This window comes from Erythranthe guttata, chromosome 5 (genome assembly GCF_056151865.1).
Source record: "Erythranthe guttata isolate IM_541 chromosome 5, IM_541, whole genome shotgun sequence".
Lineage (NCBI taxonomy): Eukaryota > Viridiplantae > Streptophyta > Magnoliopsida > Lamiales > Phrymaceae > Erythranthe > Erythranthe guttata.
Genome location: NC_142537.1, coordinates 18,771,739 through 18,796,036, shown reverse-complemented (window position 1 = coordinate 18,796,036; position 24,298 = coordinate 18,771,739). Strand labels below are relative to the sequence as shown.

Genomic DNA, 24,298 nt, shown 5'->3' with positions numbered 1-24,298 from the left:
AAAAAATAAAAGAAACAAATAAAGGAAGCACGATTACCGTAATACCCGGCAAGTAGAAATGGATAACAATGATGAAACGTGCATCAAATCAAAACATTACTTCTACTTACGTATTTAAATTTTATTTTATATTTTCATTAAAATTTACATTTAACTTCTCTTACAAGAATATATGAGAGATTTTAGGATAAGACCTAACCCCTTTATCTCAAATTTTATTAAATTGTGTATATCCAATCCCAATCCACAATTCAAATCCTTAAATACTTGTGCCCATATCTTTTTGTCGTTATTACTATCCAAACATAAAACAAACAAATAGTATTTCTTATTACAAACAGTTCCCTGCTGCCATAGTGATTTGATCCTTCCTGCAAAGAAACTGCTGTAGATCATAATCTCCATTTTCAGCAGGAACCCTTTTCTTGAAATTCGATTTTCTTTATGATTGGTTGAGCCCATGTTGCTGTTACTTTAAAAAGATTTGTTCTTTTCTTTTTTGGGTTTAATTAAAGGGAGGGAAAATGCCGACGAGAGTGATGAAAATGGGTGGTGGGATTTGCAGAGGAGATGAAAGGGTTGTGTTTGAAGATGATGATGAGAAGAAGGGGAAATTAGGGTTTGTGAAAAATAATTCATGCAATTCGGATGAATCGTCGTCTTCAATTGGGGAAAACAGTGATCTTTCTCAGAATTCAATGGAGAAAACAGAGGATTTTGAAGAGGTTCAGAGCCCTTTTAATGATGCTATTGAAGCTTTAGAGCAAGTTTTGCCCACAAGGTTTGTTTGTTGATTGATTCTTTATATATATATATGACTGTGTTTATTTGGGATTTAGCTGAAATTGCATGCTTGGTGTAATTAGATCTAACCAAACCAATATGAATCTTGTTGTAATTCATAGATAGATACAATGATGTTTTATTTAATTCACCCCAAAAAAATGATTTGTTTTGATCCATTTTCGGGTGCGATCATTTCGATTTCATTTTTTAGTCGATTTATTTTAGTATTCTTTGTCCGTATTCGCAGAAGAAGAATGATTCATATTTATTTAGTAGACATTTTCGGGGACGATTGTTTAGATTTCGTTTTTCGAAGTAGTAACTTTCTAAGTAGCTGTCAAATCACGTTTTGAGACGAACACGAGTTCTAACAATGGCAAATGCAGGAAAGGAATCTCGAGATTCTACAATGGAAAATCGAAGTCCTTCACTACTTTAGCAGAAGCTTCTTCTTCTTCATCTCCGTTATCATCCTCAATCAAACACCTCGCAAAACCAGAGAATCCGTACATAAGAAGACGAAGAAACCTACTAGCTTATAACCTAACATTGCACAAGAACAAAGTTTCTTGTCTGAGAAGCAACGGTGGTGGCACATTCAAGAAAGTGACGACCCCAAATCGGACATTGAATTTGGCTGTGGCTGTAGCCATGAACTCCGAAAAAGACGAAGAACCGAAGAATTCTTTTTCGGCATGGCGGTCATTTTCTTTAGCTGATTTGCATAAATGTGTTTCTGTTGATACAAAAATCTGTACTGTTTCTGATCAATTAGACGAAACAAAACCATGCTGATTATTTTAATTAATAAATCGTTCAAGTTTCTATATTTCAATTTATCGTTTTTCACGATTAAGCTAAAATAATACGAAATATGTTATAACTTACTTTGAGAAATTCAGACATGTCTAAAGATACGGTTCAAGATAAGCGCATTACTACGGTGTTCAACTTTATTTACACAGCACAATAATATATATTCTTGATTCCAATTTTCGAGTTTTTTAAACACTATTCTGAGAAATCACTTCTCCGAATTTGAGAAAAAGCTGCGCATCTGATGTACTCATCGACGAGCAGTTCACCAAATGAGGAGTTTTCAAATTAGCATACTCGTCCATGTAGCACTGAATCTTTGCCGACGGGAGAAGTGGGCCCGACTGAATATTCTGTCCGAACGATTTACCTTCCGGGAGATTCACCACCATCGTCTTCAAAACCCTAACGACTTCATGCATGCTCGGCCTATCCAAAGGCAGTCTCTTTGTGCACAATAGCGCCAGCTGGAAAACCTTCTTCACTTCTCCAAGATCTTTACATGTCTCCGAAATCTCTCTTGCAACTGTATCCATTACCGAGTTATTCGCTGTCTTTGTCAATATCTGGAAAAGAAAAAACATCATAAGTACCCTCAAAGGGCTGTAATAATAATAATAAGAAGATCTAGAAGAAAAAAGAAACTGACAAGATGAAGGAGATTGGAGTCATTATCAACGGCTTTAAATCCCGTAAGGAGCTCCAATAGAACAATCCCGTAACTATAGACATCGGATTTCTCCGTTAGTCGAGACGTGCGTGCATATTCTGGATCGATGTAACCGATCGTACCCATTAGAAAAGTGGAAGTGTGCGTTTTGGACACACACAAGCTTTTCGCAATGCCAAAATCAGCAAGGTGCGCCTCGTAATCTTTGTCCAATAAAATATTTGACGATTTTATGTCCCGATGGATTATCCGAGGGTTACAGTCGTGGTGCAGATATTCGAGCCCTTGTGCAGCACCGAGTGCTATTCGCAGACGAGTTTCCCAGTCGAGTTTCTTCTTTTTAGTAGCTCCTGTAATTAAAATATATATATATATATATGACATTATTAGATAAAGACTTACAATTCAAAACATATGATGAAAATGAAGAAATGGGAATTACATACCGTGAAGTAGGTCCCACAAGCTGCCGTTTTCCATGTAATCGTAAAAAAGAAGATTCCCCGAGGGAGAAAGAGAGAAGCCTTGGAGACTAACGAGATTACGGTGTTTAATGCTGCCAACTGTTTCCAGCTCAGTTTCGAATTCTTTCAGACAGTGTGGGTGACAGTAGAGTTTCTTGACTGCAACTGGCCGGCAATTTTTTAAGACACATTTGTAAACTGTGCTCGACGCTCCATATCCGATTATATATTTCTCGCTCAGATTTTCGGTCATTCTCATAATGTCTTCGTATACATGGAGTGCCATGTTCATGTGGAGTATTACGAGTTTCGGAGACGAGTATTTCACTGCTCGAAAAAAATAAATTAAATTATATATTGAACATTTTTTGTTTCCATTTATGGAGATGATGATAAACAAACCTGGTTTATCGAGCGAGCCGTCTATAACCGATTTGGGATTGTGGGGCCGACAGACTGCGATTAAGATTAATAGAAGAATAACCAGCGCTCCCACAGCTATTCCGAGTATAGCTGCTTTCGATATCGAAACTGCAAACTCGTAAAATGAAAAATTAGAAGGCAAAAATAAGATTTAAAAAAAAAAAAAAAATCTGATCAAATGTCATACGAGCGAGTATTTACCTCGTTCGGCTGTATGAGGTGTGTGGCAAGAAGAGCTGAGCCAATAGCCGCAGAGATTAGGATTGCCTAAGAAACTATCGGGTGAAAACCTTGAGAAATTATTTCCTGTGGGAATATATCCGACAAGATTGTTGTATGATACGTTCCTGTAATAAACGCAATTGTATTAGAATAACACAAAGCAAATACACATGCAGTTGAACATAGTCGTTTTGTCAGTGAACTTACAGCACTGTAAGACTCATGCAATTTGCAAGGGACATTACATCACCAGATATGTTGTTGTTTTCCAGCTTACTGTCATTATTTTGCACAAACGTTTATCAACTTATCAATAATAAAATTTCTTTCGTGTGTGTGTGTGTGCGTGTGTGTGTGTGTGTGTGTGAGAGAGAGAGAGAGAGAGAGAGAGAGAGAGAGAGAGAGAGAGAGAGAGAGAGAGAGAGAGATTTCTTACAGCAAGAAGACATTTTGAAGCTGACCAAGAGCCGGAGGAATCGAGCCTGATAGGTGATTACTTGAAAGATCTCTATAAGAAAGAAACACAGTTCAACAAACTGAAACTCGATCAACAAAAAAGATTCTTTAAAAACAAAAAAACGGTAGCTTATGTCCTTACATCTCCATAACACTTCTCAAGTTGCCAAACTCGGCAGGTATGACCCCGGTCAACTCATTGTTGCTTAAATTACTGTCGAAAAAACCAGAGGTGGGATTAAAATAAAAATAAAAATCTTATATACAAGAAGATAAAAGTAAGAAAACGAACTCACAGTTTGAGGAGATGTTCCAAGTCACCGAGAGAGGATGGCATGTAACCACTTATCCTATTATTCGAAAGGTCTCTGTTCAAACCAAACAACATCGTATCACTACAGTTTCTAAAAAAGGAAAAAAATATTACAATAGGTCCATTACAAGAAAAAGGCAAGTACTTACAACGTGTCTAAATTACCGATTCGAGATAGCTCAATTGGAATCGGACCACTTATACTGTTGGCAGATAGGTTCCTACATTGTTTAATTTAGAGAGTAAAACGTATAATTAGAGAAAAAATATGAAGCATAAACTTTTTTTATTATAAAGAAAACAGTGAGGAACTTACAGATAAGTCATGCTCTCGAGTTTTTCAAATGTCGGGGGAACAGTTCCGCTCAATTTGTTTCCATGCACATTTCTGCATGTCAATGAATTTAATTCGAAGATCGAGCGAATGAAATTATATAATTTAATTAGTATGAAAAATATAGATTAAAAAAGAAGATTCTCACAGGCTATTAAGATTTGTACAAGAGCTAAGATTATCTGGTATAGGCCCCTCTAAGTGGTTGTTTGCCACGTTTCTGCATTGCAGAAAAATAACTCGATTTTTCAGATACATAAATATAAATATAAATATATTTTGTGATGTCAAAACATACAGGTCGAATAAATCGGTCAGTTTCCCAAGCTCCGGCGGAATACGCCCAGTCAGTAGATTATCGTTCAGTTCCCTATACACAAGAAATATATACATAAGTTTCCATGTTAGGCAGTTACAGAGAAAATTTGGCTCGTTTTTTCGAAATAAAAGGAAAGTGTGAAAATTGTGGTTTAAGAATTATACAGATAGTGGAGCTTTGTCATGTTTCCAAGCTCAGGAGGAATCGAGCCACTTAGCCTATTACCATGAAGATAACTGCAACGGAAAAAAAAAACAAATAAATAAATAAATTGTAAGGAAAAACAGTGGCTAATTCGTATGTAAAAAAAACGACGGCATTTACTTACAGTTTCTCAGTGTATGTTAAGTTACCAAGAATCGGTGGGATTGTTCCACTCAACATGTTATAACTTAGATCTCTACAAAACAATAAAAACTTTTATTTAGTACATCAATCTTGTGTGTGTATATATATATATATATGTGTGTGTGTGTGTGTGTGTGTGTGTGTGTGTGTGTGTGTGTGTGTGTGTGTGTGTGTAACAGAAATCGAAAGAGTACTTACAACACTGCAAGTGCTTGCATCAGCCCGATAACCGATGGTATTTGCCCAGAAAATCGGTTATTTTGGAGGGACCTAAATTTCACAGAGATTTATTTAGCACCATTTACGAAATGCACCACTAACCAAGACAAAAATTGAGAAAACATATCGAAGAAACACTTACAAGGTAGCAACTTGGAGAAACCCGATATTGAACGGAATCTCACCCGTCAAATTATTGTACGACAAATCCCTAACATTCCACCAAAAATCATTAACTTAAAACAAGTCGAAAAATCGTCATAATTCGAAATTTGTCCGTCACTAAGATACATACAGAACCTGGAAGGCAGTACAGTTGCCAATACTATCGGGAATCGAACCAGTCAAGCTATTATTTCTTACATCACTGATACATATAAAGATAACATTACATTCAGCAAATTCTTCCAATGCATTAAAAAAAAAAAAAAAAACGAGCGTTGCGCATGCAATTAGAATGACGATTAAGTTTAAAACTTACAAATACCACAATCCTGTTAGCTGACACATGTCGGCAGAGAGTGAACCTTGTAGATTATTACCTCTCAAACCCCTAAGACACCAAAAAACCAAATAACTAGTACAATCGCACTTAAGCAGACAATTAATCGACTAAAGAAAATAATCTTAATTAACTCACAAATATTGCAAGACTTCATTCCAATACAACAGTCTTGGTATTTCTCCACTAAGCTTGTTCTGAGCCAAGTCCCTATAGCAACAGAAAGTTTAAGATTTCAGTTCTTTCGTAAACGGTTATTTCATCGTAGTCGAATCAAACACGAAAGAAACATAGTACTCACAGAATTTTCAGGTTTGGGATTTGAGATAGTGTCGAAGGGATTGGACCGATTAACTGATTATTTTTCAAAATCCTGTAAAGAAGAGTAAATATATAAGTATGAAATGATTCCGAATTAAATCGAACCAAAGAAATAAATGAGCTGATTTTTTCTTTTACTTACAAATTTTCAAGCTGCTTCAGCTTTGAAATCGAAAAGGGAATATCCCCATATAGCTCATTGAATGACAAATCCCTAATATTTTACAGCAAATCAGAATTATCTCAAATAATCTTAATTACTTCAAAATTCATTAACTTACAAGCTTTCCAAATTTGAACAGTCCCCGATTTCATCCGGGATCTGTCCGGAGAGCCGATTTCCCCGTAAATCACTAATTCAAAAGATAAATTGAAATTAGTTATGCAAGAAAACTTCAAAAAAAAAAAAAAAACAAGAATCCGGGAGTGAATGACAATTTTACATTGAGACAAGGCCTTTAAGCTGTCCAATAGCAGGTGAAATTTCCCCATCAAGATTCAAACCTGAAAGATTACTGCAACATGGGTACATAAGTATAACAAGTAATTAATGTAATAACAAATCATTAACTAAAAACATCAGAAAGACGAGAATTTATTTACAGTGCAACCACATTGAAGGTGACGTTATCACACAAGATTCCTCTCCATACACAATAGTCTGAAGATGGAGATTCAGTCCAGTCATACAGCACATTGTCCACATCTCTAAATGATTTCTTCACCTCCACCAAAGTACCCCCTTTTTTAGAGAGAGAGAGAGAGTTAGAGAGAGAGAGAGAGGGGGGGATATATTTATCACAGTGCTTAAACATAAATGATGAGGTTAAGGCATTATAATAAGTAGGGTTAAGTGGAGACAATGACATGATTATGCAATAAGGACAAACATAGTGAAGCTTCTGTTGAAAAGTTATTACAGTAATTTAATGATTATAAAATAGTAAAAAACAATCAAAAAAGACCCATGCTTCTTAATAAGCCAAGATTGATGACACAAGTTCAAAACCAAAAAAAACCACCAAACTCACCGTCGCCGCCACCGTCACAATCACCGGAAAAAAAGCTCAAACCCACCAGAAATCCAACAAGAACGAATCTTTTCCAAGAATCAGCCATAGCCCACTTCTCACAAACAGGCTTACAGTATATTTCAACACAGTAAAGGATAAAGAACGAATTTTTATTACAGAAACACTCTTCCTAGGAAGACAAATTGGAAGTACATTTTGACAAGAGAAGGTTGTAAATGAAAGATGGGATTTTTCATTTTTCACCGACAGAGATTAAGGTAGTAGAAGAAGAAGAGGAATGTAATTACAAAGTATTAAAGACTATGGAAAAATGTGCAAAGGAGGAGAAGAGCAGGCTCTGGCTTTGATGTGTTCAATCGCATCGTTCTGCCAAAGAGCCCTGCAGAGAGAGAGATAGAGAGAGAGAGAGAGAGAAAATAGTGAGAACACTGCATGCAAGTAAATGTAGAGAGAGAAAGAAAGAGAATGGAGAGTTATTTTGAAGAGGGAAAAAAGTTAAAAGACCACCTGCCAAGGTTCTGATACAATTACAGCTCTCACTTGACAGTTTTCTTTTCTCTCTCATCACTACTACAACACCCTCTCTCTCTCTCTCTCTCTCTATATATATATATATATATATATATATATATATATATATATATATATATATATATATATATATATATACATACAAATATATATATATTTAAAGCAAACTCTCAACAGTTTACACAAATTAAATCCTTCTTGAGTGTCACTAAGCTTTAATTTCTCACCTTAACAAGTACAAAGCTACACATGTACAAACAAAAATATAGGTATCTATATGTAAATTTAATTCAGAAATGGTGCCTCTAAAAGGATCTAAGTGCAATAAATAAAAAATTGCATATAAATCTTGGTTTAAAGTTTTCTGGGGATGTATAAAAAAAAAAGTCGCTATCAATGCAGGGAGAGTAGAGACGAAGCCAACACTATTCATCTCAATTTTATTTCTTCAGTTGACAATTAACACTTTATCTTCTCTTTCAACCAATTATCTATATCCATGTAAAGTTCACATCACTGCACAACTAGCTATGAGAGAAACTGCATCTTCTTTAATTATTAATTGTTTATTTTATTTTTTACTCTTGTCCATTTCCCACAAATACTGGGTGGGTAAAAATTCAATCTTTACCCCCATAACCAAATAAAAATTGAATCTTTAATTATTTTTTTCTTTCTACAGTCTTTGAGATCAACTGGGGGGTGCCCCTTATGAACTGATGGGCATATTCATTAACTTAGGATATTCTGATTAAACCCCTTTTTTAACTGCAGTTTTCCCTTCACCTGGAAAATTAATTATTCAATAATTTTAATTGGTAGCTAGCTAAGAACACACGCAAAAAAAAAAATGTGGTTTTTTTTTTGATAAAATGTGGTTGAATTGTAATTAGGATGATATTTTTAATGCACAATGTTCAAATTTTCTAATTTTTTTCAATTTTTTTGGATAAATAGCACTCAACCCCTTGTAGTTTGAATAAAAATTGCACATAAACCCCTCATACTTTCAAAAACTTCATCTTCCTAATGGAATATCATATGGGGTTATCTGCTTATATTAAAAAGTACAAGGGGGTGACGGGAACAAAGTTCAAACTTCAAACTTCAAACTACAGGGTAGTTATAATTCATATGCATATATTGAAAATACGAGGGGTTGTATACAAAAAGTTCAAACTACGGGGGTGGTATGTGTTATTTAACTTAACTATGATTATAAAGATTCCAACATAATGCTAAACAATAAACATTAAAGGATAAGGTCCCGTAAAAAGTATAAAATTGCATCCCCACCCCTAAACTTATGCTCTTTGCTACTTTAACTTGCCTCGGGAAGGCCACCTGGTCCCATTCATTCACATCCTCATTCTGACATTAAACAATGATGAAACTATTGTGGGGCCCACTCTCTCTGAAAGCCTGACATTTTTAACACCCCATTTGACGGACCACTTAACGGCGTCAAATAGGGGCTTCTTTTTGCTAGCATTATTCTTATTTTATTATTATTATTATTATTTATTAAGACATTATTTTGATCAAAGAGAAAAATTAAAAAAACAAAAAAAATAGTATTTTAGTGAGACCTACATACATAAGTCCTAACATTTGAAACGTCAAATCGAACGTCAATTTCATCCATGTTCCCTTGTTTATAGAATGCCTCTCAAAACTCAAACACCGATATTTTCTTTATTTTTTATTATTTATTTATTTATTTATTATTGTTGACCCTAAATAATAATTATTAGTGCATATTTGTCATTTACAAAAATAAAAATTCAGGTTCCAATTACTTTACACTTTTTAGCTGACTTTAAAGCCATATTTCAACGTTGGTTATAATAATAATAATAAATAAATAAATAATTAATTAATTTGTCGTCGTATTGGGCCTAAATAAGCCCAGTGGGCTGGCTGGCAAGGAGTGGACCACCACGTGCTGAAAATATCCATAAACTAAACATTTCTTAATATGGTTTAATTAATATATTGCAAAATGTGGGTTTTATTTTATGTTGTCTTAAATTAATAATTAATATATAATTATCTGAAAACGAGGGGAATGTTTAGAAACGGTGGGGGTCCAGGGGGATACGGTGGGCCAATCATCACATGCATAACATTTTTACATGGAAATTCCTCCAACAGCATCACGTGTCCATTTAATGCCTCCATATTTTTTGTATACATATATGTGTAATCACATCATTTAAGTGTTTAATCTTTTCGCAATTAATTAATTAATCTCGGGTACGATTTTTCGTCGTTCATTCTAGAAAATGAGTTTTCGCTGTCACAATAAATATTAGAAAAATAAGTACGAATATAAAGTTGAATTGTCGAACTTATGCATCTATTTAACCGCAATCTCTATATGTAACGTTTGTTTAAATAAATTAGCTAAATTGTTGGATGCAAGTCATCGTTTCGGTTTTAAGATACGAAAAAGATCAAATTCTTTAAATATAAGAGTTGGTTGAAATTCTCGACTATTTTTTTCTGATTTTGTCGATTTGACACAACAAATTAGCATTGGTAATTAACCTTAGAATTAAAACTCAGTGCTGCAAGAATCAGATTCCAACATATCTGCATCACTAGTTAGTTAGTTGCTTCTCTTTTACATAGATTTATTCTTATTCCACAATCTGTGAGCTCCTAATATTGCAATCACAACATTTTTTTTTAATGAAAAATAATTAAATTCGATATGGAGCAACGAGCAATACTCAGAAGCCGGAGGTTTTCATATCACGATCAGCGGCTTTTAGCCATAGGATTAGCAATTCTTGCCATAGTTTCTCCACTGTACATTGATCGGAGATTGTTAGCTGAGGAAGAAGAAGTCGATGAAGAGGGCATAACCGACTTTTCATCGTATCTGCCGTTTTTTCTGCTGGTTTTGATAATAAGCATTGCAGTTTCGGGTTATTTAGAGCGGGGGTTTACTCTCGACCCTTACTGGATTCATCGAGTCGGTGGTTCTTCGACGGGTATTGTTATTGTTCTAATTGTTCTTGCTTTGGTTTTGAAGTGTAAAGGCTTTACCATCGATTAGGGATCAACAGGTGTTATATTTTATGCGTTTTGATTTTCAATGTGTTCGCTTTTGTACATTTTACGTGTTATTCGATCTTCTTTTTTCCCAACATTTATTAAAAAAAACATTTTCCTAATAAATGATATAAAATTTATTAAATTTTATTCAGTATGATTTTATTAAATAATTATAACAAAAATTATATTTATTTGTTTTGCTTTTTACCAACAAAAAAACGAGAAAACGAAGATCTAATGATCGAATACCTGTTGACAAAATATCTAAAATAATTATCATAGTAATCATTTTCAAATATACAATATCATAATATCACAAATATAAGAAAGCAATAATCTGGCAATATTCAAATAAAATCCATATTTAAATAGCAGATTCGGGATATATAATCCGGCCACATACATACATAAATACCCACCGATAACCGAGATTAAGAATAACCTCGATAAAAAAAAAAAAAAAAGGTTAAATCAACAAAAGTATATGTTGCCAACAGTCAGTTAAACCAGTCAAGAAATGAATAACAAGACAACAAAGGAGAATACAGGTGATTATAATTTACTATATTACTCTTAAAATCTGATTAAACCTATTTTAAGTTGTAGTACTCGAAATAAAATAATTCATTTATCTATCTACAGGAGATATATGGAGAATCGTTGGTTTACGAAGTTGATGATGAAATCATGTTGGGGACTAGGCTGCTGAAAATGCGCTTCAAACTCGGGCAAGCTGTGCGTAACATCACCATACTCAATGGAGATATCTGTCGAGTCGAAACAAACACAAACATAATTAATTATATACTTTAGGAAAATTTCGACTCTAAAACATAACAAATGTTGGGATAAAGGCGTGAAAATAAAATCCCACCTTTGGACAAAAACGAACATCAAGCGTCTCGAGCATGTTACATTGCATTATCGCACCTTCCACTGCTTCCTCGTTCATATTACAAGACTGGTAAAATGCAAGATGCCGAAAAACAAACGGGATTAGAGAATTTACATCATAAATAAAACTGACAAATTCCAACTAGCAAGGATTATAAATCATGTTTTCGTGATTCCGTAACTAACGCAATACTTATTTCCTTACTCATAAAGGAGCACTCAAAGACCACATGTCCATTCTTCGAATAGTATTAAGTATTGTACTATTTATACGAAATAAACCAACCACAAGTAGCAGCACGAATATTCAAGAAAATCTCAATTACATGGATATCATAACATTCATTGCACAGAAACACTTGGAATAATAGCAACTATTACAGTACAGGAAAGTTGGATGAAAACATACCTGAAGAAAAAGACTGGTCAACTTTGGACAGTCGAGTTTCAAAATTTCCAAGGAGTAGCAATTGCTGGACAAAGTAAAAAAATAAGATAAATAACATGATACAAGGTATACAATAAGTAACATATTTTAACCAGTGGGGAGAAAAAATAGGCAATACCTCAAATTCAGAAGATACAAATTGCAACACGAAATGTCGACTTCCTTGAGGTTTGAAGACAGAGAGAGGTTCAACGAAGAAAGGTGGAAGCATCCAGCTGAAGGAGGAATAACCACCTTTCTGATATTCGGACAACCAACACAGTTGAGATTCTGCAGCAAACGGTCATCCTGATATTGTACGGGCTGGTTGACTTTTTCCATAGGAGAGTCAAACGCCTCGTGAAAAGTGCTCATTGCAAAGAGCCTATCGTCGATTGGAGAGCCCCAATCCAAGTCGTGCATGTTGATACATCCATTTAAGCTGACGTGCGTTAAATGTCTGCAGCAAGCAAGAAGCTCCTCTATTGCCGACTGGCAGAGGGTCCCGTATGACAAGTCCAGTTCAGTGAGAGCCGGTAGAGCATTGCCTTTGTAGAGAGGCTCCAATGAAGCATCACTAAGATATTTGCATGCTTGCAATTTTAGAACCTACAATTTCAAATATATATATATAAATGAAGATTCAAGAATGGAACAAACAAATATGTATAAAAATGAAAATGAAAGAATGGAACAAGCATAGCAAATACCTTGAGATACAAACACGAGTCAAAAACCGGTTGCAAATTGACCAGAAAGGTGTATGAAAGATCGAGGTAGGTCAAGCTTTGAAGGCAGTGCAAAGATGAAAGTCCGTCGGGTCCAACAGAGGGGCACGACATTAATACCAATGATTCAATAAGCGGACACGATGATGTTGTGGCAGACAAACACTCATCCTTAAGTTGGCTACGAGTGTCAAGAATAAAAAAGATATAGTTACGCTCAATACTATGTTTTCAATGACCAATTCATTAAACCAGAATCTAACAGTAAAGAATCTCACCTGCAAAAAGATGCATCAAGAGAAGTCAGAAGTGGGCAATCAATGAATGCCTCAGATAAGACACCACATCCCTTCAATTCGAGTGAAACCATCTGTGGAGCTTCAATATGGAGTACATTTAATTTGGGACATATACCCAAGTTTAAGGAACTCAGACCAACCTGCAATTACGCCAATCAGGGTCAAACAACGTAAATTTTACAGAAAAAACTATGTAAACATTTAATGCAAAAATCCCACTATTCAAATCTTTGCAAAAAAAAAGAAGTCGGGAAGGTTGAAAGGCAGTAATCAAATAGAATGATGGGGGTGAGAAAAGTGAATATGATGGTGTACTTACAGGTGAGAATCTTGCTTTCTCGAGATGATCACATCCATCTAAAGAGACATGATCTAGATAAGGGCAACTCAGATCAAGAGAAGTTACTGCACGGCAACCACCGAGTGAAAGACTGACTAACGAAGTGCTGCAGAAACTCACTGCCGTCAAGCTCTACAAAGTGCAATAACTACAATTAGATACAGGAAACATGATCATACAAATCCAACGGCATGCATTTATATTAGGAAAGGCTGATCGCGCATATTCCGAGTATCTAACTGAATATAACTCATTTGTCAGAGGGGGGTGGGGAAACAACTATGGCAATAATGATGAACGAAATATTGTAATTATTCTCTTCTCTCACACAGAGACAAGAGAGGGAGAGATTTCATTGTAATGATACAAACGGAGAAGAAAACAAGGAGGCTTTAAATTATAGAAGAATTAAACATTAGAAAAAAGGATATCCCATCGATTCCAAACTAACTGCCGTTTAAGGTTTCAACACCTGTATAAGGTAACAAATATGTATTCATTTTAGAAAAAATATGTTATGGGACTAAAATACCCTCCCAACTAATCCTCTTTTTATTAACCACTCGTGAGAACTAATGTTTGATAGAATTTAGAAGTAATAAGGGCAAATTCGGATAGAACTAGTGACACGTATCGTACTATATAGTAAGATTCATATGCTAAATGACTAGGTCTCCATATCGTTTCAGTCCATTTATTGCATCATATCGCATAGGATTCGATGCATATTGAAATGTATCGAGATAAAGAAGTTATATAGGCCTGTTCTCACCTTTCAACCTGGATCGATCAGTGAGACCCAGTTGGTTTTTTCAATTAACTGATTCATCATTAATTCTAAAGAGGAAAAAAAGGGCCTTTTTTTAGCAAATTCTTCAAACTCTAGTCCAATCCAACTCTTCTTTCTTCAATTTCTTCACAAAAATACCAACATTCAATACCATCTTGTGCGATTTGCAAAGAATAAGTGAAATTTCAATTTCTCATTACAACTGGAGTGGAAACTCTACCATTTCAGTTGATTTTGCGGGATTCTTCTGCAATTAAGCGTGTGGGTATCAATTTACTTCGGTTGTTTCTAGCAATTAAAGTAGGGTGTATGCTAGTTGAGGTATTTTATTGGGTTTGGAACAAATAGTTTCTTTATTAGTTTTACAACTTAAATGTTGAGATTGAATACATATATTTTTCTTCAGAGAAGTGGTTTGAGTTTAGAATATCAATGTTTAGATACTTCGCAAAATATTTTTTTATCATGTGGAGATATATTTTATGCTATTTATCACTAGGTCATGTATCTTGCGGTTCACAATACGATATGATATAAGTGGAAAACAATACACGATAAGATATGCAATTTCATAACTATGGATAAAAGTAATTAACACAACATTGGTATTCTAACATGACACGTAATATGGAGCAAAAAATTTAATTTCAGACAGAGGGAGTAAAATGATAAAGAAAAAAACTGTAGAGACAAACCTCACAGCTATCAAGAACCAATGTTCGCAATATAGGACAGCCTCCATCACTACGAAAAACTTCGCAAATGGAATTTGTCAAAGATTCACATTCTGTAAGGTCTACTTCTTGCAATAAATGGCATTGCAATGCTAATGTGGTCAAGCTTTCTTGCTTTTGCAAAACTAGCTTCTGCAAAACAATTTCAGGAAAATCACTTAATTCCAGTAATTAAAGCACAGTAAATCTTAAGGCGAAAATATTTTGAGAATGAACAGAAACATAAAAGGAAAGCATACTTTAAGGGCATTTGATGTAATACTGATTCTCTGGAGAGAAGGGCAATTAGAAATTGTAACTGATGATAGCACACTGCTTCTTAAGATCAAATCAGTCAATCTGCAAAGGTACAAGTAAGAAGTTACCATCTTTGAAAAAAAATGTTTGAGGCTCTAGCTGGAAGATTAGAACATACTTGCGACAGTGTACAAGCCTTATGTTCTGCAGGCGCAGAAGATCCAGAGACACTGATGTCAATAAACTGCAATTATCAAGCTCAAGAACCTGAAATAGATACACAATTTCCCATATCAACAACTACGATAGTACATAACCAAATAAATCATGAGAATTAAAAAATGCCGAAAAGCTCATGAAAAACTGATTGCCTCTAGCATGGAACTATTAGCTATAGCAGCGATTGACGCTGATGTAATACCCTCGCAGCTATGAAGCTTGAGAACTGTCAACATTTGAAGTCGCACGGACTTCAAAGGGAGAACCACATGTTAATACACATATACACATACACGATCAGTGAATAGAACTAATAAGAGATTGTACTTCAAATGCAATGTTTGGGCAGTATGAGGCATCAAGAACACGGAGATTTCCGCAAGACGCAGATATTTCTTGTAGCGTCTGATCACTGACACACGAACAATTTGACATGTCCAACGATTCCAAGAGTGGGCATGATGTTGTAGCTGAACGGATTGCAGCATCTGAAAGCTTGTGACAAGAAGCTATGTCGAGCTCCCGTAATAGAGGGCAGTGCAGAACAGCATGTGGCATACTACTCCGCTTCAGAGACAAAGTCTCGAGCTGAGGGCACCTGAGAAGGACCATGATTTAAATTAATATGAGGTGTTCACAGAAATTTTAAAACATAGCAGAAAAAATTATTCACCTGATGGAAACTCGGATCACGCGACATTTAACTATCTGAACATCGCGCAATCGATCATGATAAATGGATATTTCCTGAATGCCATTGCCCAAAGTAGCATCATTGACAGTTAAACTCCTCAGCGTGTGGCACTCGGTTATCGCTTCGAAAAAAGTCTCGCTCAGCTGGCCTTTGCCTAAAGTTAAAGCCTCCAGATTTCTGGAGTAAATGAGAAGAATCATAAACATTTACTAGGTTGTCAAGTTAAGAAAAAATTTCAAAATATTTAATATCTAAATTACCTTAAAGACGAGATTGCTTCCATCCCGAGTGGATGGATAGCAGGAGTACCGTACAGGTTTACTGCAGTAGCATTCGGATATCGTTGACACATGTCCTCAACTGAAACACCAAACAACTTACCAAAGTCAACTTATCTATGGCAGTGATAAACTATACAAAGAGATGAAAGGAAGAGCAAATAAGCTACAAGCAACAAAAATTTTAGAAGACTCGGCCTTTCAACTAGCTAATACGCTTGAGTTGAAATCACAACATCTACATGTTCTCGTAAGTTTAGAGCACTAAAACATCACTTCTATACATACATTGTTCAGCAGTTATGGCTCGATTCTCGAAATTCAAATAACGCCAGAAATCTTCGTGAGAACTTGCATCCCTCCACTGCCTACAAACCCTTGCTGCACTGGAAAGATCAATATGGTCCAAGAAAGAGAGAACCTACAGCACACAACAATATTATGATCCACTCGACCATCCAAACAAATAACAAATTGCAATTCCCTCAATACATACCATATGTAACAAGTCATCGGTAAGATCCATCCGAACTTCTAATAAATCACTTCTAGCACCATCTCCAACAACATCAGGCATATCCGCATCTCCAACTTCCTCATGCACACGAGTGAAGTAGTGAATTTCACTTTCGAAATTAGTACCCCAATCCCTGCAGAAGAGAAGTAATTATGAATATGATCATATCATCATATATCTTGCAGAAATTCTTAATGACAAGCCAGGGAAATTAGTGGATCCCCATAAACACTTCACACTTACTACTCCAATCATAAGGCCACAATTTACAGATACAAAGGAATGCTATAAGTATTTCCACCTCGATTTATTTACAAATTGAAAGGAAATGACAGGAGGAATAACTGTAAACAGCAACATAGAAAGGACAGAGAAGTGGCTTTAATTCTACTAGAAAACTTGTGCGGAGTGGATCAACATGAAGGGAATAGGAAAAGAACAAAGATTAGCATAAGAAAAAAATTAAACCACACAAAGAGGTTTCAAACTCATGAACGACAGGATCAAACAACGGTGGATACAATCTAATAAGTATACCCTATTACAATAACCCAAATGACTGTCACTCTCAACAAAAGGATCACAGCCAAAAAATCTAATTTATAAAGAAGGATCTTTGTGCATGTCAAGTCAGCAATAAAGGAATACCCCGTCCACAGACAATTACATACGAAAATATAAAGAAAAAAAAATCTTACAGAGAAAAAGAATGAACTTTGGGACGTTTATTCTGCATATCACGGTCACCATTGTCTCTCTCAGTAGCAACTGCTGTTGTTGATGAAGATGAAGGCTCGCCACCTAACCCTAAATTCAAATTAACATCCACTTCCACGTTAGCATCCACTTCCACGCCACGACTTCCACTACCACCAGCAGCGTCATGTCTCGACTCCACATCAGTTTTTATCCAACCCAACAAATCCTTACTTTTATCGTCATCAAAATCGAAGATTTTGTTTTTAGCTCCTGCACTTCCATCGAGCGCCTGTAACCCTAACTCCTTCCTCTCTGCACCCTCAACAACATCGCCTACAGTTTCCCAAACCCGTAAGTTCAAATCATCTTGCTCCATTTCCTCACTCTCATTTCCCAAAATGCCCTCCCTCGTGCTCTCTTTACCCTCACTAGAACAAAGTAAATAACAGGTATCTCTGCCACTGCAAATATTATTATCTTCTTCTCCTATTCCGAAGCATAGAAAGGGAAAACAACAGATCTTCATACACTCAAGCACCCAAAACCAAAAAATCCCCCCCCCCACCTATTTCACCAAAACCTAACTAATGATCCCACATACTTCACCTCAGAAACCCTAATACCCACCTCGAAAATCCACAAAACCCTAATTTACAAAGTGGCGACCAATCGATTGAGGGAAAACTAAAATTGAAAGTAATACAGCAGATTATCAATTCCTCACTTAAATAAAATTACAAGGAAAATGTAGAATACAAAAACCGCATGCACGAGATAAACAGATCGGATCAGATGCAGCGATAACAATAAAAATCCCGTCTTTCACAAAGATCGGCAGAAATGGAGATATACGTGTTTCTACTCCTTCAATTTGCTCACTTTTCCACCTTCTCTTCCCCCGCTTTCCGTTTATCTTTACCTTTTCGCCCTCCCAAATCCGAATTGGATTTTTGAGGAATTTTTCAGAAGGAATTTTTTCAGTCGATTGACGGGAAAAAGTTATACCGGCGTGGCGTCGTCTTTTATTGGGCTTCAATGATTATTACGGGCCCATAAAAGCCCGTTATTCTTAATTGAATAATTTGGGCCTGTTCTGGTACACCTTATTTCCTAGTTGAAAAATACTTTATTCTTTTCAAATTAATTATCACTTTATATTACTAAATAATTTTAATTTTAATTTATTTAGTTATTGATTTTAATTTTGACACGAATTCAATTAATTAATATGAACACACAATAAACAAACACAGCTTTAGTGCTTAATAAACATGATTAGCAGCTGGTTAATAATGTTTAATTAATTTGTAACTTGAATCCGCCAAAAATCCCACATGATTTAAATATGTTGGTAACCAAAGCTAACACTATTCATAAATTGGTAAAAATCTAAAAATGTAGAATGGTATTAGGTGTCTTAATACTGAATAGTAGGTGATATTATCGTGTGTATCTAAGAGCTAAGGCCGGAAATCGAAACGTTTCCGATTTTCGTCGATTTAAATTCGAATTGTTTTGATTTTGGAATCGTTCTTTTTCATTTCAATTTCTAAAATTCTGATTACCGACTTTTCTGAAAAAAATTTGAATCAAAATTGGAATTACTTCAAATTTTCGGGACTTCCGATTTTTTATCCGAAAACACTTTCGAATAGTTCCAAAATTTTGTATATTCAAGAATTATAAATATATAACAATAATAATAATAAAAAAAATAATAAACTTAAAATTAAAATTAAAATAAAAAATAAAAATCAAAGACATCCAAGAACATGACTCTTCCCGGTGAAGGGTTTGAACTCTCCTTTGGCCTCATATTCCCCGGGTTTTCTTTTACTCGGTTCCGGCAATTCCGCCGGCGGCACCGCCACCACCACCTGTCCATCCAAACGCCACGCATTCCCCGTGAACGGCTTAAACACCTTTACTTCTTCTTCCACCACCTTTTCACCGCGGCCGACTTTCCGAACCAAACATCCACCGTTCGATCGAGTCTTGACCGGCTCCACGTAATCCAACGCCTGCGCAAACTCAACCCGACAGTCGGTATCCGTCAAGGTAATAGCATCCCCCGGCGGCATCACATCGAGAACGTCGAAATAGTAACCAACTTGGTTGTGTTTGACCATAATCGTGCTCCCACGCCCCACGCACGTGAACTCCCGGAGCGTATTTTCCAAAACCGCCCTCGGATCGGGCAGCTCGGTGAAAGCCGACGCATGCGGCTGCAGCTTCATGTAAACCCCCTTGGAGAGCGCGGCCGCGTTGGTCACCACGACCTTGTCACCTCCGAGTATGTTCAAATTATCCATCATCCACTCCGGCATGTGGACGCAGTCTTCCTCCGCGTCGAACTGCAGCACGCCGCAGTGGTGGACAACGTCGTTGTTGAAGCTGTGCACCTTGAAAACGAGAGGGTACTGCATATCGAGATCGACGATCCGAGAGAGGGCCGACGGCGGCATGATTATCTTATCGCCGGCTTCGAGGTGGGGGCTTTTGTAATCGCTCATCGGATAACATGTGAAGATCTGTTGAAACTTGACATTGCTCGGTTGGTAGGGCTCGAATTCATACTCCGACTCCACCTCGTCATCCCAACCCAATTCCGAACCCAAATCTGAACAGTGATCCGACCCTGACTCTGACACCGACTCTGACTCCGGTCTACACTCCGATTCCAACTCTGATCGCAGGTCGGAATCCGATGACGTCATTGCTAACCTTTTTCTTTTTTTTAAGAAGAAGAAGAAGAGAATGGGAAATAAGAGGGCGTAGGTACAGATATATATAAGGGGGAGAAGGAATTCATCTTACGTAAGGAATTCGTTTCCTTTTAGACAACGTTTTCCTCGTACTATCAAACTCTCATTAAATATTATTTCTTTAATTATCTAAAACACTAATTGAGTTTAATCTTACTCTAGAATTATAAAATTATTATTAATATGTGTCTATTGATTATTGATGATCTTATTTATACACTTGATTTGATAGTTTTTCTCTAAGCAATATTTGATAATTTTAAAATATAATATAAAATTAAATTAAAAGTATCTAGTCCCACTGCACGTCTTGAAAGTTGAAATAATCAAAACAAATTAATGGTAAACTACTCTCCACCCGAGGTAAGGTCTAATTACTAAAAATCTTTTATGTTTGGATATTTACAACCGCTCAACTATGAATTTCTTTATACGTCTACTATTATGGTATTTTCTACATTTTATGGAATGATCTCTAGTTTGACTCGTTTTATGCAAAAGTGCAGTTTCTAATGCACCACAATTTGATATGTACAAGCCAAGAAACACGTCTTATGATCATCTTGTTTCAATATTTGGAGCTCGAATGAGATAGACATTTACAAATTGGAAAATATTCATATAATCTAAAAGATTCTACTATTTTTTTGACACCACATACATCGACGTGTAAAAATATTCATAATTGAGAGATAATTATAATTACCCAAACATAAGGTCATTTTCTAATAATCTGACCATACATTAGAAGCGCACTCATAATTTACCCTAAAATTTAATGGTTCAAAAACAGATTTGTATGATTTATATGAAACAAATAATGCTACAAATTTGTATAATACAGGATAATGGTAATTTACCTTTTTATTAACTGAAATTCTTGTAAATCAAATACAATTTTCTCAAAAAATAAAATAAAAATATTATACCAAAGATTAATTAGTAATTACTAATTACCCCTTTTAAATTTTAATTAGCCATGAACAAAACCACCGCCGCCCTCCCTCTACCAGATAAAGAGAGCCCCAAAAAGAATAAAAAAAAAAAATCCGAAAAAGAATTGTGGCAGCAATTGTTTGAAAAAAACAGCAGAATTAGAAACGGGAATCAAAGAAAAGCCATTAGCAAGCTAGCTTAGTTTTCCCAATCAGGAAACCTAAATTACAGTGTACATACAATTCCAGAAAAAAAGATTATCCAGATTGCATAATAACCCAGATACAAGATTTCATTTTTCCAGCTGCCCTTTTCAAGAATCAATATACAGATGTCAATTACAGTTTCACTACGCTAGAAAAAAGGAAGATAAAAAATTAGGTTTTCAATCCGGCGAAACAATGGTGGGTGCGAAGGAGGATGAGGGCGACGCCGCCGGAGAAGAGAAGAGCGGCGGTGGGGTTGTTCCAAGGAAGCAATCCTCCTCGCTGCCGCCGCCGACGCCCAATTGGTTGACCAATTTCCACAGAGATCTGACGGCCGGGGCGGTGATGGGTGGCGTGGTGCACACGATTGTGGCCCCCATAGAAAGGGCGAAGCTTCTCCTGCAAACTCAAGAGAGTAATATGGCAATCCTTGCCGGTGGGCCCCACCGGAGATTCAAGGGGATGGTGGATTGCATTGCCCGTACTGTTAGGGAAGAAGGCATTTTGTCCTTGTGGAGAGGCAATGGCAGCAGCGTCATCAGATATTACCCCTCTGTTGCCCTAAATTTCTCTCTTAAGGTAAAAAGACAGTTTTACCCCTTTTCACCTTGTTTTCTTTTGCTTCGTTTTTTTCGGTCTGAGATTGAGGTCGTTGTTGTGCTTGTGCTTCTTGTGCTTGTGCTTTCAAGAATGATGAATAGTTGTTATATGGTATGTGTATCTAGTAAGATGATCTTGTGCACTTGTCTTTGTTCGGTTTTTGATTTTTGAATGCCGAGAAAGGTGTACTTGTGAAATTGCTGGCAAAATGCGATTGAGTTTACTTCTGTTTCAATAAGGTGATCGATAATACCCTATCGTTAGACGTGTGTTTTTTTCTTTAAGTGGATTTCGGCTGTGCGGTAGAAATTCATTGTAGGCTTGTTGTTTTCATTTCCGTAACAACTCGACTTAACTGCCAATGAACTTGTCTATTACCAGTGTTCAATTGGTTGTACGATAGACTTTTATATGTGTTGTTTTGTGTAATACGCCTTAATTTTTTCGTATGTATTTAAACGCTTATATATCCTCTATAGCATAAGAATGATACTGCATTGAAAGCTTCCCATATCGACATATTCATGCCAGCCTGTAAACGCTCTCGATGCCTGGTATCAGTCTTTAATCTTATCTTCCCTGATTTAACTTCAGATATCCATGTTGTTTTGCCGATGGGGGTACTTTTACCCGACTGCTCGATAATCGAGAAATTAGTCCGAAATTCCCTATGTGCAAAAAGTAAATTCACATTAAATTAGTGTCGCTCGTTTAAGTGCTCCTGACAGAGCACTGACTGATAGTTTGTGGTTGTATGCTGATTGGTGTTTGTTTTCTTATTACATCGGAATAACGACCGATAAAGATAATGAGGGAGACTGTCGATTTACAATGACGTAAAATGTATGCCATTTAGCTGTGAAAACGTGCATGATGAACGAAAGAACGAGCATGCAAGAACATTTTCTCGTAACTAATTCCACCACACTTTACAAAATTCAAGATTAATCCATACGTGTTGCATCTTTCGACAGGATCTGTACAGGAATATTCTTCGGGGAAACGCAAAAGAAGGCGATTTTTTGTGGGGGCCGTCATCAAATTTCATAGCGGGGTCCGCCGCGGGCTGCACAACCCTAATCATAATCTACCCGCTCGATATAGCACACACTCGCCTAGCGGCCGACCTTGGAAGAACCGAAGCCAGACAATTCAAAGGCATTCGCCACTTCCTCAAAACCATACACGAGAAAGACGGGTTTCGAGGCATTTACAGAGGACTCCCCGCCTCACTGCATGGCATGGTGGTCCACCGTGGACTATACTTCGGAGGATTCGACACCATCAAGGAGATGATGGTGGCGTCATCGTCGTCGTCACCGGAACATTCCTCCTCCGGTGATGATGTGGCGCTGTGGAAGCGGTGGGTGGCTGCTCAGGCGGTGACGACGGCAGCGGGAATGCTGTCTTATCCGCTCGATACTGTTCGGAGGAGAATGATGATGCAATCGGGTTTGGACCGTCCGATGTACAATAGCACAATGGATTGTTGGAGAAAGATATACAAGGTGGAGGGGTTTAATTCTTTTTATCGAGGGGCGGTTTCGAATATTTTTAGGAGTACTGGAGCAGCGGCTGTTTTAGTTTTGTACGATGAGATCAAGAAGTTTATGAATTGGAGCGGATTATAGCGAATTGGATTCGTTTTTTTTTTTTTTTTTTTTTTTCGGCCACCTGGCAAATTGGAACATATTCTTTTTGCTTCTTGGAATAAAAGCAGCAGAGTTTGTGAGAAAGTTATTTAGTTTGTTTGCGTCGTTTTTTCCTTACTCGTTCGGGGGTTTCGCGGAAAATGTCGAGAAGTTGCCATGGCTGAGGAATTAAGCTGCTCTTCTTCACATACATATGATATATCTATCTATCTATCTCAGGTCAGAAGTTATATGTACTTTTTGCACTTTATAAAGTCTATAATTATGATTAATGCATGTTTAATATATTGTACTTGCATCACAAATCATTTAAAATCTTGAGTTTCAACTTTTGTGAGTGATGATGTAATGAGAATTAGGTGATGATAGCCAAAATTAAAGGTAAGAAAAAGATATAATAATCCATGCCTCTGCATAATTGGTTGCTTAATATTATTGCAATGGAGGTCCTAACTAGGGTAA

At 36.3% G+C, this 24,298-nt stretch overlaps 6 protein-coding genes across 7 annotated transcripts; 3 read left to right on the top strand and 3 right to left on the bottom strand.

Annotated features, from left to right (window-relative positions):
* The first annotated feature begins 196 nt into the window (after positions 1–196).
* On the top strand, positions 197–1,621 carry LOC105963551 (hypothetical protein). Its single transcript, XM_012987958.2, has 2 exons — positions 197–781; positions 1,173–1,621. The coding sequence occupies exons 1-2, from the start codon at positions 525–527 to the stop codon at positions 1,579–1,581; spliced, it is 666 nt and encodes a 221-aa protein (XP_012843412.2). The 5' UTR covers positions 197–524; the 3' UTR covers positions 1,582–1,621.
* Positions 1,622–1,638: 17 nt separating this feature from the next.
* LOC105963552 (LRR receptor-like serine/threonine-protein kinase ER1) lies at positions 1,639–7,859 on the bottom strand. Of its 2 annotated transcripts, XM_088818199.1 has the most exons (26): positions 7,225–7,859; positions 6,797–6,935; positions 6,637–6,708; positions 6,475–6,546; positions 6,336–6,407; positions 6,174–6,245; positions 6,011–6,082; positions 5,852–5,923; positions 5,666–5,737; positions 5,513–5,581; positions 5,350–5,421; positions 5,132–5,203; positions 4,968–5,039; positions 4,783–4,854; positions 4,633–4,704; positions 4,467–4,538; positions 4,300–4,371; positions 4,134–4,205; positions 3,980–4,051; positions 3,818–3,889; positions 3,589–3,657; positions 3,361–3,506; positions 3,139–3,267; positions 2,719–3,063; positions 2,252–2,622; positions 1,639–2,168 (listed from the first exon to the last, which is right to left on the bottom strand). In XM_088818199.1, the coding sequence occupies exons 1-26, from the start codon at positions 7,310–7,312 to the stop codon at positions 1,791–1,793; spliced, it is 2,958 nt and encodes a 985-aa protein (XP_088674325.1). In that variant the 5' UTR covers positions 7,313–7,859; the 3' UTR covers positions 1,639–1,790. The 2 variants fall into 2 exon arrangements, with proteins under 2 accessions (XP_088674325.1, XP_088674324.1); XM_088818198.1 differs by having other exon boundaries at positions 2,719–3,267; positions 7,225–7,816.
* A 2,545-nt stretch (positions 7,860–10,404) lies between these two features.
* LOC105963600 (uncharacterized) lies at positions 10,405–10,897 on the top strand. The gene has a single exon (XM_012988019.2). The coding sequence runs from the start codon at positions 10,475–10,477 to the stop codon at positions 10,820–10,822; it is 348 nt and encodes a 115-aa protein (XP_012843473.2). The 5' UTR covers positions 10,405–10,474; the 3' UTR covers positions 10,823–10,897.
* Positions 10,898–11,159: 262 nt separating this feature from the next.
* On the bottom strand, positions 11,160–18,789 carry LOC105963596 (F-box/LRR-repeat protein 15). The gene is made up of 17 exons (XM_012988016.2): positions 17,677–18,789; positions 16,958–17,111; positions 16,750–16,882; positions 16,444–16,543; positions 16,163–16,360; positions 15,817–16,087; positions 15,642–15,740; positions 15,449–15,537; positions 15,273–15,372; positions 14,995–15,165; positions 13,489–13,641; positions 13,149–13,309; positions 12,853–13,051; positions 12,282–12,751; positions 12,125–12,188; positions 11,696–11,782; positions 11,160–11,588 (listed from the first exon to the last, which is right to left on the bottom strand). Exons 1-17 carry the CDS (start codon positions 18,201–18,203, stop codon positions 11,487–11,489), a joined length of 3,078 nt encoding a protein of 1,025 aa, XP_012843470.2. The 5' UTR covers positions 18,204–18,789; the 3' UTR covers positions 11,160–11,486.
* Positions 18,790–19,431: 642 nt separating this feature from the next.
* Positions 19,432–20,394, bottom strand: LOC105963595 (ubiquitin fusion degradation protein 1 C). The gene has a single exon (XM_012988015.2). It carries the CDS (start codon positions 20,392–20,394, stop codon positions 19,432–19,434), a length of 963 nt encoding a protein of 320 aa, XP_012843469.2.
* A 1,031-nt stretch (positions 20,395–21,425) lies between these two features.
* PM-ANT (Mitochondrial substrate carrier family protein) lies at positions 21,426–24,141 on the top strand. The gene is made up of 2 exons (XM_012987957.2): positions 21,426–22,163; positions 23,159–24,141. The coding sequence occupies exons 1-2, from the start codon at positions 21,780–21,782 to the stop codon at positions 23,813–23,815; spliced, it is 1,041 nt and encodes a 346-aa protein (XP_012843411.2). The 5' UTR covers positions 21,426–21,779; the 3' UTR covers positions 23,816–24,141.
* The last annotated feature ends 157 nt before the right edge of the window (positions 24,142–24,298 follow it).